The sequence below is a fragment of the Lithobates pipiens genome, unplaced genomic scaffold (assembly GCF_037356315.1).
Source record: "Lithobates pipiens isolate NorthernLeopardFrog02 unplaced genomic scaffold, aLitPip1_a1.2 Scaffold_19, whole genome shotgun sequence".
Lineage (NCBI taxonomy): Eukaryota > Metazoa > Chordata > Amphibia > Anura > Ranidae > Lithobates > Lithobates pipiens.
The window spans coordinates 63,241,223-63,257,351 of NW_027507764.1; the positions used below are offsets into that span (position 1 = coordinate 63,241,223).

Here is a 16,129-nt window from a genome sequence, read left to right on the forward strand (position 1 = left end):
CAATCTAGAATACTAGAATAAGGTGAATGCCCCCCGCCCCACCCGAGTTTGGTAACGGAAAACAGGTTGGAATAAAATCCTTGAAACTATTCTGGCACAAAAATTGGGGCAATGACCGGAGAGAGCCTGATTCAAATCTGCTAATCTCTGTGGCGACACAAGAATGTTTAAGTTGAGAATCAGAGAAGGGGGACAAAGGGAAAAACTGCAGTTTGTGGCATTGGGATACAACTTTCTGCACCCCAAGCAACTGAGGCACAAGCTGGGAAAATGTCTGCAAAGGTTAACAAATGTTCCCCCAGACTAAAAAGCAGGGGCACCTTCATATTGAGGAAGGCTTTTCTGAGGATTTAGTAGACTTTGAACCTCAAAGCTTGAGGGTGGATTGGGCGCCAGGCTTGAGGGTGGATTGGGCGCCAGGCTTGAGGGTGGATTGGGAGCCAGGCTTGAGGGTGGATTGGGAGCCAGGCTTGAGGGTGGATTGGGAGCCAGGCTTGAGGGTGGATTGGGAGCCAGGCTTGAGGGTGGATTGGGAGCCAGGCTTGAGGGTGGATTGGGAGCCAGGCTTGAGGGTGGATTGGCAGCCAGGCTTGAGGGTGGATTGGGAGCCAGGCTTGAGGGTGGATTGGGAGCCAGGCTTGAGGGTGGATTGGGAGCCAGGCTTGAGGGTGGATTGGGAGCCAGGCTTGAGGGTGGATTGGGAGCCAGGCTTGAGGGTGGATTGGGAGCCAGGCTTGAGGATGGACTGGGAGCCAGGCTAGAGGATGGACTGGGAGCCAGGCTTGAGGGTGGACTGGGAGCCAGGCTTGAGGGTGGACTGGGAGCCAGGCTTGAGGGTGGACTGGGAGCCAGGCTTGAGGGTGGACTGGGAGCCAGGCTTGAGGGTGGACTGGGAGCCAGGCTTGAGGGTGGACTGGGAGCCAGGCTTGAGGGTGGACTGGGAGCCAGGCTTGAGGGTGGACTGGGAGCCAGGCTTGAGGGTGGATTGGGAGCCAGGCTTGGGGGGTGGGGGTCTTGAGGTGAAGGGCCTGAGGGTGGATAAGCAAAAGGATCAGTTTCACATGAAGTTGGGCTTTAATTAAACATAATCAGTGAATATATTAAAACTTAACTTCCCTGCAGTTTACTCCAAATAAGCCTAGGTAGGCATTTTCTATATGGGTCTGAATCTGATCATAAGCAAATAAATCATCCTGACCAAGCCCCCTGCAGCATTCAGAGAAGATACTTATTAATAGAGTCATATGGCACGGCTGCAACACCACAAATGAAAAAACACTTCTGATGTACCCAGCAGTAGGAATATGAAAACAGAAATACAGTTGTGCTCATAAGATTACATACCATATGATTTCTTGCCCATTTTTCTGAGAATATGAATGATAACACAAAAATATTTCTTTCACTCATGGTTAGTGTTTGGCTGAAGCAATTTATTATCAATCAACTGTGTTTATCCTTTTTAAATCATGATAGCAACAAAAACTACCCAAATGACCCTGATCAATGGCTTTCATGGTCGAGTTGCCAGAAGAAAGCCATTACTGTGCAAATGCCACAAAGTATCCCGCTTACAATATGCCAAAGAGCACAGAGACAAGCCTAAAACCTTCTGGCTCAAGTAATTCGGAGTGATGAGAAATTGAGCTTTTTGGCCACAATCATAAATGCTATATTTGGAGAGGAGTCAACAAGGCCTATGATGAAAGGTACAGAGCTGGATCACTGATGTTTTGGGGATGTGTGAGCTACAAAGGCGCAAGAAATTTGGACAAAATTGTTGGTAAGATGAATGCAGTATGTTATCAAAAAATACTGAAGGGACATTTGCATTCATCAGCCAGGAAGCTGCGCATGGGACGTACTTGGACATTCCAACATGACAATGATCCAAAACACAAGGCCAAGTCGACCTGTCATTGGCTACAGCAGAATAAAGTGAAGTGGAGTGGCCATCTCAGTCTCCTGACCTCAGTATCATTGAGCCACTCTGGAGAGATCTCAAATGTGCAGTTCATGCAAGACAGCCCAAGAATTTACAGGAACTGGAGACTTTTTGCCAAGATGACTAAGTAGCTTTACCATCTGAGATAAAGAGCCTCTTTCACAAACACCACAAAAGACTTCAAGCTGTTATTGATGGTAAGGGGGCAATGAACAGTATTAAGAACTGGGGTATGTAAACTTTTGTTCAGGGTCATTTGGGTAGTTTTGGTTGCCATTTTGATTTAAAACACAGTTGATTGATAATAAATGGCTTCAGCCAAAAACAAATCCTGAGTGAAAGAAAAGTCTTTTTGTTATTATTCATATTCTCTGGAAAATGGCCAAGAAATCATAAATTCTGCCAGGGTATGTAAATTTATGAGCACAACTGTATGTGAGGTGCTATTGCCGATACATTCAGAGGGTTAGGGGTCACCTGCAGTTTTACAGTTGCTGGCCTGATCATTGCCTGACCTCACATATTCTCTGCCATCTCTGAGTTTAAGGATAGGCGGTAAAAATGTTCAGGTGATCTCTGACACGCAAGCTTAAGAGTCCATTCACACAGGGGCGACTTTGGATCCAACTTGAAGTTGTCCCTAGTCGCCTCAAGTCGTGCGACATGATAAAATCAATGGAAGTGAATGAGAGCAGTCTTAATGTACACTACTGAAGTCGCTCAGACTTCAGAAAAGGTTCCCGTACGACTTCAATCTGACTTCTAGGCGACTTGTACCCATTGATTTCAATGGAAGTTGCCTCCAAGACAGATCCCCTGTCTTAACTGAAGCAATTTTCCAGGAAGTACAAATAGTTTTCTAGGCAAACCCCTCCCTCCCACAGAGATGGTTATTATGTGATTGGCCACTGGCAAAGTCCCCTGTCCTGGAGGCAACTTCAAGTTGCCTTGTACGTTGCCTCAAGTTGCGCTGTGATGCATACTCAAGTCCTGTCCAAGTTGCCTCCCAAAGTCACACTATAAGTCGTGTTGCCCCTGTGTGAATGGACTCTAAGTATTAGCTAAAGATAATATAACGTATTCTAAATAAGGGTGAAAAAAATAAAAATAAATGAGCGTACATAATTATAACAAATAAGGTTGAGTATTTACATTTCTACATAAAATAAGGTTGATTAAGCACAATTGTTACTGGTACTCTTTAAAGGGACACCATCTTAAATGTTATTACTTAAAGTGATACTAAAGCCTCATTTTTTTTCTATAGCTAAAAAAAACAACTTACCTGCACTGTGCAGTGGATTTGCACAGAGCAGCCCAGATCCGCCTCTTCTTGGATCCCGCTTTGGTGCTCCTGGCCCCTCCCTCCTGTTGACTGCCCCCACAGCAAGCAGCTTGCTATGGGGGCACCCGAGCCGAGCCACAGCTCCCTGTGTCCATTCAGACACAGAGATGTGCCCTGGCCATGCCCTTTCTTCTCTTATTGGCTGACTGACTTTGATTGACAGCAGCGGGAGCCAATGGCACCATGCTGCTGTCTCAGTCAATGAGGGGAGTCCTGGGTGGCCGAGACACTCCTGCAACATCCCTGGATCTAGATGGAACTCTGGTAAGTATAAGGGGGCTGAGAGGGGCTACTCCACACAGGCATATTTTTATCTTAATGCATAGAATGCATTAAAATAAAAAAACCTTCTACCTTTACAATCATTTTAAATACAAAAAAAATCTTTAATACCAATTTAAATATTTTTGATTCTAACCTCCATCATCACCCAAAGAGAAGGCACCTCATCCCAATTATAGTATTTTAAATAATGGCAAAACCCAAAAAGAAAGAGGGGGATTTTTACGGTGCTTAATTGTTATGGACAAAATAGCAGAGAGGGAAAGCAAAACATGAAAATTATAAAAACAATTATTGTATTATCATATATTAAAAACTAGCACATGGCATGTGTTAAATTGATATCTACTTATACAAAATGACACATAATAACTGGTTTACAAGTTGTAATTAATATCTGTCATTGTTATTACTAGCTCGTGCATCCCGAAGAAGCTTATTGCGAAACATGTTGGGATAATCAAGCACAAGCATTTCTCTACCCGTCTACCATATGGACCAGTTATTATGTGTCATTTTGTATAAGTAGATATCAACTTAACACATGCCATGTGCTAGTTTTTAATATATGATAATAAAATAATTGTTTTTATAATTTTCATGTTTTGCTTTCCCTCTCTGCTATTTTGTCCATAACAATTAAGCACCGTAAAAATCCCCCTTTCTTTTTGGGTTTTCCCATTATTTAAAATTCTTTAATACCAATATTTTACCATATAAAATTAAATTGTTTGATTAAACTTATTATAATTTTCAGAATTGCTTAAGCTTCAGTGGGGATTCCTGTTATTCTGAACAAAAGGAAAGCAAAAGGAGGAGAGAGAAGCGCTATGCAAATCCTTTAAACAGCTTAGGAATTTATTCAGTATATAAGTATAAAACACTAAAAACTTGCGTGGAAAATGTTGGAGCACTTGCAGAGTTCTAGAGCAGATGGGAGCTTCCACGAGCAGTATTACAGGAGGACCACTGAGAAGCCTCTATTGAGGGATCCACGAGCGCCATGTGTTATCTGCAGCTGGAGCCTCAGTAAGTCTCATGGAAACATCGGCTGTGTGTCTCTGGGTGGGCGTGGTCCAGGGCTGTCAAACTGGGGAACCATCCACACGCTATCTGGCCAATCAGAACGCATTTCGAAGGCACGGCCTCGTCTTCTTCATCATCTGTGCTCCTGTGAAACTGCACATGGAAGCTTCCACCCGCTCTAGCACTCTGCAAGTGCTCCAACATTTTTAACGCAAGTTTTTAGTGTTTTATACTTGTATAATGAATAAATTCCTAAGCTGTTTAAAGGATTGGCTTGGCGCTTCTCTCTGCTCCTTTTGCTTTCCTTTTGTTCACAGTGATCGGGTTCCCCAGCCTGCGCCTGAAGCAGCCTCTCTCCCTTTACAGCCTTAAGAGACTTTTTTTAGAGACTAATTTTTAGGGGTTCAACCCCCAGAACTTTCTTGTACAAAGGATTTTATTAAATATATAGATCAACAAGAACATACAAAAATAGTAGTGGACACATCATTTGAACATATCTGCATAAATTTCCGGTATCAAAAGAATATGGTATTTATGGACACAGAAATTTGCACACATTCCTGAGGGTTCAGGGGCGGTCACCCGTGACCACCAGGTCCTGACCGTGTGGTCATCCCCCAGAACTTTTAATCCACTCACCATTCACATGGTTGCATGCATCAGCATGCAGACGCATGCCTTTTCATTTAAGTTTTAAACTTTAATCTTTTTCATCTGATGGTTTAGCACTGAACATCATACCAATATTGTATGTGTTTCCTTAAAATTCCTTTTATTCTACCTTCTTCAGCTATACAGTGAATGTCCTTGGTTTGCAGCAGTTTGTGATAGAATGTATGCAGTACTCTAAGGCAGTTTGGATAGGTCTGATGCTACAGACTAGCATTGATTTTGGCTGACCTCTGCAATCCTGTATCGTTGAGAAGGGGAGAGAGGAGAAAGCTTGTGTCTAAGCATTTTCTTCAACTCGCTATTAGCTTCTTTTGTTAATGATATCCTTTGCTGTCCTGCTGGACACCTGTTAGCCCATGTACACACGGTCAGAGATTTCCACAACCAAATCCGTCGGATTCTACCCGTCGGATTTTGTCCGAAACTGTTGCATACACACGGTCGGACAAAGTTGGCGAAAAATCCGATCTTTCAGAACGTGATGACGTAATTTCGTTACGATGGGACTACATTCAGGCTAGTAGCCAATAGCTTTGATGTAGGAATTTGATCTGAGAATGCGTGGCACTTGGTCCGATCAAAATGCTCTACACATGATCGGATTAGGTCCGACCGGCCCAGTTGGTCGGGAAATATTTCCAACATGTTGGAAAATTGGGTCCGACGGAGATTCGGACGGAATCAGTCCGATGCATACCACACACAGTTGGATTATCCAACGACACGGTCCGATAGGACACATTCCGACGGATTCTCCGACCGTGTGTACAAGGCTTTAGGTAGTCCGGTCTGTAGGTGGAGACAAGAACCCTTGCTCTCTGTGTTGAAGCAGTATTCTATCTACAAATGTCTCACACGACTCAGAGCTAAAGCTCTCCAATCAGTAGGGAACATGAACTATACTGATTAAAGCGCTATTGGTTTGACTTAGCAGGGGTGTGAAGGACCAATGCAGAAAGTCCACTGCTTGACCACAGATAGCAATGATCTTTCTCAACAGCATACTGGCAGGAAACAGGCAACAGGATTTTTTTTCTAAACGGTAAGACTTTGCACACCTTTTGCTTTGATGCACCTGGAATATTTTTAGCTGATTTAAGCTGAAAGTTCTGTGAGCTTTAATGGATTAATATATCTCTAAAAATAGATTTTTTATTTCAATTATAAATATTAAAGATTTAGCATGTTTGCTGTATTCCTGTATGTCACCTGCTCCTGAAGCCTGTGCTGCATTTGGTTAAGTAGTGCATTCGCATCATATTTGCCCAGTGAAGCCAGCTGAGAGTGGAAATTAGACATGAGGACATCTTGCTCTTTCTGGAAGACTTCCTGAATCGCTCGGAGCATCTCCCCTCTCCAGTCTGGCCTGAGGTCATGGAAGCCTGGCCTTGTATGAGCCTAAGATATAAAGCAGTATTAATAAAAGCTGATACTTTATCGGTTTGGGAACAAAACGTGAAATAAGACACAGCCTGCCGGGCTCCACATACTGCACACCAACCTCCGAGTCCTTGTGAATCTGCATCTTAGCAATTAGATCTTTCAGAGATGCAATGGTTTCAAGCATAGATTTCCTCTCCTCGTGCCAGGGCTGAGTCTTCACAGTGAAAGTCGGCTCCTTTTCAGGGCTGGTGGCCTCTGTCAATGACAGCACCTGCATGCCCTCCTGATGGACGGCTCGTAACAAGTCCTGCAACAAGAGAGGACTGTATAACTATCAGGAGCATGCTAGGAACATTTATTATTCAGTAACAAGTACATACAATAATGCATGCCTCTTTATATTGAGTACCTTGATCTTGCTGGGAATTAACTCTGTATGGATATCATCCTCATCGCCCCTCAGTACTTCTGGTATCTGGTCAAAGCTCTGCGCATCATACGTCCCCTGGCTCCAGTCACATTCTGTGCCAACATCTAACAAATAAATATAAAATTGTTTTTACACTTAATGCCATATAGAAAACATTTGACCTTTTGGGGAACCGAAGTATAAGAAGGGAAGAATCAGCTCCCGTGTATGAGAGATGTGAAGAGGGACCACAAAAGTAGGCAGCCAAATTATTAAAAGTTGAAAACCCAAGAATCCAATCGCTTTCCAGAATGTGCTGGGTTACTACAGGTTAAGTCTAACGAGCTGTCTGCCACCAAGGACTTATCTTTTTAATTTACAATTGACAGTTTTACTGGGCGCCAGGAGTGCAGCGATCACTATACTTCCAGTGCTCTGATAGGAGCGATGCTGCTTTCTCACACAGCAGATGCTCTACCTGGCCCTTCCCTCTGCTTTCAATTCACAGAAGGCTTTGTATTTTTTTTAATGGATTCACATAATAGAAAGCTCTTCTTGATTGAGCGAGAGAAAGGTAACAGAGCGGCTGCACATGACTCTGCAGCCTGAGAAGTTGATACCAGAAAATTCAGCACTGGAAGTATATCGATAGCTGTGAACCAAGCGCTTGGTAGGAATGTAAATTGTAAATTAACGAGATAAATCCATGAGGTGGCATGCACCTCATTGGACTTAACCCATAGTAAGGCAGCACATTTAAGAAAGTGGCTGAATTCCTGTAGTACAGCTTTAATGAAGGGCAGAGGTTTAGAAAAGAAGGCACCCCTGAACTACTACTGGTCTTTAACTATCATGGGCAGTCTCCACGATTAACAAAGAGACAGGAAGGATTGGTTCTTATTCAAAAGGAACTGATTGAGACTTGCATACTAGAGTGCAACTGGTTTTGAGGCTCTTGAGGAACTCTGCATGGTATGTGACTGCTCTGGTAAGTACCTGTGGGTGTCTGCTTTTTAAATCTGGTGAACACAGATTCACATAATGTATACATGAAATCAAAACTTTTGCTTTTCATTTTAGATAAAGAATGGTACACAACTGTCATCAAGCCTTTTGGCAATCGGGGGCCCCATTCAAAGGATTCCCTCTTTCTTCTTGTCCTGTAGACCAGTGGTTCTCAACCCTGTCCTCAAGTACCCCCAACAGGTCATGTTTGCAGGTTTTCCTTTATCTTGCACAGGTTAAATCAAGAGTCAATGTCTTGGTATTTTGGATAGCTATTTTATGTAAGAGAAATTCCCAAAACATGGCCTACTGGGGGTACTTGAGGACAGGGTTGAGAACCACTGCTATAGACTCACCCAGGAACATGTGGGCTGTGCCTGCTTGCACTACAATGGTAACAAAAAATGTTGCAGTGTATGTGGCTATCAGAATTAAAACTGCAGCAGATTCACAAACCTGTAGCTTTGTCAATCAGCATTTAGCCAAATCTAGCCCTGCTCACTTTTTACTAGATTGACAAGCACTGCCCTCTGTTGCTGAAGTCTGTCCACTGTGAGCTGAAGTGTCTGGGAGGGGAAACATGTGAGACACAAATGAAGGAAGATTTGGCTCAGTCAGGGAAGGTAAAGGATTTTTTTTTTGTTTACCTCATGAGGCTTGTGCATCATATTGTAACTGGATTAGGTATTGTACGTGTTAAATAAATGCCATAAAGAAGCCTCCGTCTGTACTTTAAAGCAAGAAAGTGGCGTTGAAGGGGTAAATACCTAGATCAGGAGAGCGTAGGGTCTAGGGTACAGAATAAAAGGACTAACCATTACGTTCTCACTAATTTCATGTCCACTCCAATGTGACTAAGGGGCCAGTGTTAGAGGTCTGATTCCAATCACGGACAAAAGCACAATGAATTCAAAGGTTCTGTGTTTACCTTACTGCGTACATTAGGGCAGTGTTTCTCAACTCCAGTCCTCAAGGCCCCCCAACAGGTCATGGTTTCAGGATTTCCCTCAGATGGAATGGTTGTGGTAATTACTAAGGCAGTGAAACTGATCAAATCACCTGTGCAAAATAATGGAAATCCTGAAAACATGACCTGTTGGGGCACCTTGAGGACTGGAGTTGAGAAACACTGCATTAAGGAGCATAAGACTTTAAGCTCAGTACCTACATAAACTTGAAGATACCATAGTTCTTGGGTTGCAAGCAAATGGCCATAGAGAACACCATCACATACAAAGGTCATATCTTTAAAAAAAAAAAAAGAAAAAGAAAAAGTGGTCTTACCGCTAGAGGTTGCATCTGTTAAGTGATATGATGTAGACAGCACGGAATCAGGCACTCCTCCTCCTCCTCCCTGAATTGCAAAAACATAAATGGCTTATTTTACAAGATGTGTGTGCAGTTCTATGCTGAACCAAAGCAGTTGGTTAATCTTAAACATTAGGCTACAGGAATTTGAAGGCTAAATCTGAAAGGCTTGAACTTCAAGGGTAGATATTTATTCGATTCTACCAGTATCAGAAGCTAGAAGCTTCATAATGGGCTTTTCTTCCCTGTAAATGATGAACCTTCAGTTTAGTTGCAGGGAATTTACATGCTTCATTTGACATGCACATAAATATTACATAAAAAGTGCTGATTTCTGTGACCTGTCTGAAATATTATGTACCGTATATACTCGAGTATAGGTCGATCCGAATATAAGCCGAGGCCCCTAATTTACCACAAAAAAAATGGGAAAACTTATTGACTCGTGTATAAGCCGAGGGTGAGACATGCCTGTCCATCCCTGTGTGTCCATCCCTGTGTGTCCATCCCTGTGTGTCCAGCCTACCTGTGTCCTGTGCCTCTTTGTCCTTCTGCAGCCTGTGTCCTTCTGCAGCGATCTGCATGTAAAAACATACAGCGGCCATGCCAGGATCGCCGCACCTCTTCTCCTCGTCTGACAGACGGCGGCCATTCCACTGTTCAAAAGCCGCGCCTCCGTCTGTGATAGGTGGAACACTCAATTTCCCAGCAGTCAGTGTTTCGCCTATCACGGACATCCTCTCATCCTCGTCCGTAGTATGAGGATGAGAGGATGTCCGTGATAGGCGGACCACTGACTGCTGGGAAATTGAGTGTTCCGCCTTTCACAGACAGGGAGGCGCGGCTTTTGAATAGTGGAATGGCCGCCGTCTGTCTGCACGACACGCTGATCGGGTAGACAGACGGCGGTGACTCGAGTATAAGCCAAGGGGGGCACTTTCAGCCTAAAAAAAGGGGCTGAAAATCTCGGCTTATACTGGAGTATATACGGTATGCGAGTTCTGGGATCCCTGTAACAGTGCTATGGTGTAGACATATGAACAAATGTAAATAAATGAGGCAGATTTTATCTGGTATGACTATGGAGGTATTGGCTACACAAAGACAGACATTTGATGAGTCTACTGGTCTGCTCTGACTGGAAAGGTTTAACCCTTTTTCACTGCCAGTTCCGTACGCCGTACGGACGTACAGAAGTGTCGCAGGTGGCCAGGTCAGTACGGCGTGAGGACCTAATTTCTCCCTCTCCTATAAGCTTATGGTCACTTCAATGACAGATTATATCCCGCTGATCAGAGTTATTAACCCCTAATGTGACCGCCCTTGCACAGATCTCTGATCTGTAAGGCTGGAGATTGCGGGGGGAGCAGTGCGGGTGGGGGTGAAGTTGGGGCTTGGGGGGCTTTAGTAAACATGTGTTTACTAAACATCCCCCTGTAGAAGAGAGGGCACATGCAGCAATCACTACTGATCACTGCTATGTGCCCACTGACACTAACAGCTGATATATTGTAAAAGCTCGGGCTCACACAGTGAGATTTTAGATAAGGCTTTTTTCAGACACTTTACAGGTACTATTTTTAGCGCTAAAGTGCCTGAAAAACACCTCCAGTGCAAAAGGGAACATAGTAAGACCCCCAGGACCGGCCGCACTCCACAGTGATGGTCTCCCCCCGCAAAAAATAAATAAATGACTGTAAAAAAAATATATATGTAAATAAATGACTGTAAAAAAAAAATAAAAAATCCCCCAAAACACACAAACATAGTAAGACCCCTAAGGTCCACCCAAATCCACCCTTCCATTGTCACAACTCACAAGTGGGTGGGTTTGGGGTGCAATGCTATGCGCCGGAGCCCAACCTATTTTAAGACAATTACCGCCTCAGGGTCTAATCATGTGGCTTGAAAAAAAAAATTACTCATACAAACTTAGTCCGGAGGGCGCCCCAGTGCCCCTATTGGACCGGCCGCTCCGCTCCTGGTAAGACCCCTTTCACATGGAGCGGACTCTGAAAAAGCAGATCCACCTGCTCAGCGTGGGATGTCTGCTGCTGATGCAGAGCAGACACAGACACAGCTCGCTATTCTCTATGGGACGGTCGGATGGAAACAGACCTCTTGTCCATTTCCATCGGATGCCAGCTGATCCGATCTGCTAGATGTGATGGGGAATGGAATCCCCATCCGTCTGTTTTTAGCGGACTGGATCAGATGCAGGGGGTGTAAACGGACACATGTCTCTCCATAGAGAACAATGGGTGGTACGATTGGGTCCGCCTGAAAAATGGACAGGCAGACCCAATTGGTGTGCTTGTGTGAATGGGATCTAAGGCCTTGTTCACACAGGGCATACACAGCGTACCTTTACAGGGATGTACAGGTATTCCATGTATCTCTGTGCAGGCCGTCCCATTGATGTAATTTGGGATGTAGCAACTGTACGAACAGAGCCGTTGCTCCCAATTTTACATCCATGCAGGTCCGCATGCATGTCCCTGAGCTTACACTGCCTGCATTTGGGATCATGTACCCACACCCACATGGATGTCAGATTGGGAACAGAAGCTTTGCCTGTGCAGCCGTTGCTGTGTTTTTATCTGCTAATAATGGTTTTAGTGTATTTTTTTCCCAATGTATTGGTTCGATAAACATTTGCGCAAATACAGCAAGGTCTAAAAAAATCAGTAGCACATTCTTTTTATTCTAGAGGTCATGTGCTTTCAAAAAATATATGGCTTTGGGGGTCTTTCACAAATTCTGAAAGCTGTAAGGGAAATATAAAAACCTTCAGATTTTTTGAGAAATTTGGATATTTACACTTTTGTGTCTGTTTAATTTTCACCATTTCGCAAAAAGGCGCAATTTTATTTGTTATTTATTCACTCCATCCAGGTTAAGCTTTTATGTTTAGTAAAAATGTTGTAAAATGCACTGTGTTTTTATCTGCTAATAATGGTTTTAGTGTATTTGTTGCAAATATATTGGTTTAATAAACATTTGTGCAAATACCGCGGGGTCTAAAAAACAAAACAAAAAAAAAAACAATAGCACCTTTGTATTCTACTTTTCATGTGCTTTCATATATGGTTTGGGGTGGGTCTTTCACAAATTCTGAAAGTGCAAAAAACAAAAGGAAAAATTGTCTGGCCACCTGAGTGTGCAAAATGGTGCATAGGGCCTGGCAGCAAAAGGGTTAAAGTTTGTCAAGCCAAAGCCCCTATTTTTTTTATTACACAGAATGGGAAAGAGAAAGAACTCTTTATCAGGTTTTTACTGCTATTAGGCTTTATGTACGGGAGTTTTTAAAAAAAAAATTTTTTTTTTGCAAAATAGCCAAAAATGAAAAACATCTGTAAACAAAACTGGCTAAACGCGAGTTAACACATTTAGAAGCGCTTGTCGATTGAAATGCCTGTAATTTCAGCTTCTGAGGACTTTTTACGTTCCAAAAAATGCTTCTAAACTCAACTGCCTAGAAACAACTGTAAATTACCCTGTGTACACGGGCAGATAAGATAACAGTGGAGAGTTCAGGGGCAGTTGAACAAAAAAACTCCCAACTGCTCCTAAACGTCTGTTTACCAGCAGCAGTGTACATGAGGCCTTAGAGGTTAAATTAAGAAGATTTCTCCTCGCTTCCTGTCCTGCTGACAACATTTTTACAGGCAGGATGTTGGAGAACTCTCCAACTGCAACACAGGCAAAATATATATATTTTTTCTTGAGTAAGGGAAGTCTAGCACACCTTTAAAGAGTGCCACCTGAAAAAAAAATTAAAAGTCAAGGCAAGTTATTTAAATAAATGGACACTTACCTGTCCCGGGGTCCAGCGATGTCGGCAGCAGATGACGAGCAATCGCTAGTCTCTCGGCTGCCCCCGCCGCCATCCTCTGTCAGGGAATCGGGAAGTGAAGCGCTGCGGCTTCACTGCCCGGTTCCCTACTGCGCATGCGCGAGCTGCGCAGCGCAATGAGACTGGTCCCCGCTGTGTACTGGGAACTGTGTGTTTCCCAGAACACAACGAGGAGGGGCGGGGCATCTGCGGCTAGCTATTCCTGGAAGTGGGTGCAGATACCTGGATTATACAGGTATCTTCACCCCCCTCCCCCCTGAAAGGTGCCAATTGTGGCACTGGAGGGGGGGAGGGTTCCGATGAGCGGAACTTCCATTTGAGGGTGGAGGTCCGCTTTAAGATTTCTATGTTCCTATTGAAGATTTTCTCCTCACTTCCTTCTGATGAGACTGTTGTCAGAAGGACAGGAAGTGAGAGCAAATCTCATTAAAGGAACCCCAGATAGCAGAAAAACTCCTGGCAGGGACGATCCTCCCAGTGGCCCTAAGTGGTTGAAATCCTGATAATGTGATCATGATGATTGGCTGTCTAATGATCACCAATGACTGGAAAGAAGCTGTCATCGGCAGCCCTGACAATGTGCTGGGAGCGACTTCTTAGCTGACAACATAGCCCCAAGGACGCACCTGTGGCGACTTTGCATTAGGGCCAACCTGCATATATGCATTACGTTGGCCAGAACAGGTCCATGGGCTGGCCAAGGCTTGTTAGGGAAGCAGTGATTAGACATCTTGCAAAAGTCTAAGACCCCTTTCTCACCACATCGCCCATTGCGTCTGTGGTAAAATGCCACTATTTTTAGCGGCGTTTTACCGCCGGATCTGCGGTGCATTTCGGCCGCTAGCGGGGCGCTTTTACCCCCGCTAGGGGCCACGAAAGGGTTAAAACCACGCTATTGCGGCGTATTGCCGGCAGCATTACAGTGCTGCCCCATTGATTTCAATGGAGAGCAGCAGTGGAGGAGCGGTAAACACACCGCTCCTTCACCGCTCCAAAGAAGCTGCTGGTAGGACTTTTTTCTGATGTCCTGCCAGCGCACCGCTGTAGTGTGAAAGCCCTCAATGGTGCAGCTTCTTTAGGGCGGATTGCAGGCGCTATTTCTAACGCTATAGCGCCTGCAAAACGCCCTGGTGTGAAAGGGGTGTAAATACTACTGTTTTCCTCCTGATAAGCTGGCCACAGAAGTTCCAACAGCAAGCCTGTCTCTTCATAGTGTCAACATAAACCGCTACAAAATGCCTATGGGTCAGTGATCAAAGTTTAAGCATCCAGTTGCTTTCTTATGTCTATGGTAGCATCTACCTGCATAACAATTCTTTCTACACACAGATACAGCATATAGATAGTAGTATGTGAACACACTCCACCAACTTAGTGAGATCAGGTGGTTCAGCCTCATCCAATGTAAACAAGCGCATAAAATCAAGCAAAAAAAAAAAAAGCCAAGCAATGCCCATTGACAAACAATGGCATACAATGGCTTGTAAAACTTATGTCTAAATGTCTAATTTAAAGCGGGATTCCACCCTAAAGTGGAACCTCCGCTGATTGGATCCCTCCCCCCCTCCGGTGTCACAATTGACACCTTTCAGGGGGGTGGAGATACCTGCCAAAGACAGGTATTTTCACCCACTTCCAGGCATAGACTCCCACGGGAGTCTACGCCATTTCCTGCCCTGCCGCGCTGTCTGCTGGGACACACACGGGTCCCAGTGACAGCGCGGAGATTTAGTATTGCGTGGCGCGGCTCGCGCATGTGCAGTAGGGAACCGGGAAGTGAAGCCGATTCGCTTCACTTCCTGATTCCCTCACCTAGAATGGTGGCGGCAGCAGCCGAGGGCCGAGCGATCGATCGGCCTCGGCTGCCGGCATCGCTGGAACCCGGGACAGGTGAGTGTCCATTTATTAAAAGTCAGCAGCTGTAGTATTTATAGCTGCTGGCTTTTAATATTTTTTTTTTTTGGTGGAATCCCTCTTTAACCCTATTGTAGAAAAAAGGGAACAGAAATCTTACAGGAGATTTCAGGGCTTCAATAACAGCTTTCAAAGCGTCACACTCATCTGTAAGGGCCTGGACAACGGTGTACTGTTCGCTCCTTAGAGATTCCGATTCTGAAATATGTCTGGACTCCATGTCCAGGATCTCGGCAGCATGGAGTTCCTGCATCTGGCTGATCTTCTCTGTGTACTGTTCCATTAATTCTGCAACCTCATCAGAGGAGCTGCTCAGTTGCCCTGTCTCCAGCTCATTCTGCACCCCAACATGCTTCCTTGGGATATGTGAGGTCTGGTTGCTGTTGTTAACACTTGGGATTCTGTCAGTCTGTGAAGAGGAGGTGGTCCTGTCCAGCTTTGTCAAGTCTGGGCTCTGCACATTTTGTAAATCAATATCGGACATGTTTTGGAGCTCCTCTTCCTGAATTTCTCGCTTCATGTAAAATGCCAACTTCTCCTCAGCATTGGCGAGGCATTTCTTCACTTCTCTGAGGTCTTCTTCCAGATGGACTAAGTGAGACTCTTTTACCTGGAGAAACACAAAGAGTTATTGTTAATAAGTAGCTACTGAAGATTTCCTGTTTATGTTCAGGAGGTGGTTAATATTCCACTTTCAAAGTTTTATTATCTCCATCCCTTCTCAGCGGCATATCAACAATCCTATTACTGCCAGCTGGACACACATACAAGATGGTGGTATCTATAAGTGTAATACAAAAGCAAGATGGAGCAATAAGGAGCTGTTGATCATGTACTGAGATTGATGATTCTACAATGATAGCAGGATTGTAAAGCAAAGTCTTTTTGCGAAGCGCAACAAACTCTGGAGTGCCCAACAATGCCAGCTTGAGCTCTAGAGAGCCCCCTCCCACGCCTTCCTAAATGGATCATTATTTTGAT

At 44.3% G+C, this 16,129-nt stretch overlaps 1 protein-coding gene across 8 annotated transcripts in view; it reads right to left on the reverse strand.

Annotated features, from left to right (window-relative positions):
- Nucleotides 1-16,129, reverse strand: part of AKAP9 (A-kinase anchoring protein 9) — a 354,940-nt gene that overhangs the window by 37,781 nt on the left and 301,030 nt on the right. For all 8 annotated transcript variants that reach the window (XM_077490822.1, XM_077490820.1, XM_077490821.1 and 5 more), the window contains 5 exons: nt 15,249-15,758; nt 9,355-9,424; nt 7,066-7,190; nt 6,775-6,963; nt 6,483-6,671 (listed from right to left, as the gene is read on the reverse strand). In XM_077490822.1, coding sequence (XP_077346948.1) covers nt 6,483-6,671; nt 6,775-6,963; nt 7,066-7,190; nt 9,355-9,424; nt 15,249-15,758 — 1,083 coding nt within the window. The remainder of the gene's footprint in view (nt 1-6,482; nt 6,672-6,774; nt 6,964-7,065; nt 7,191-9,354; nt 9,425-15,248; nt 15,759-16,129) is intronic.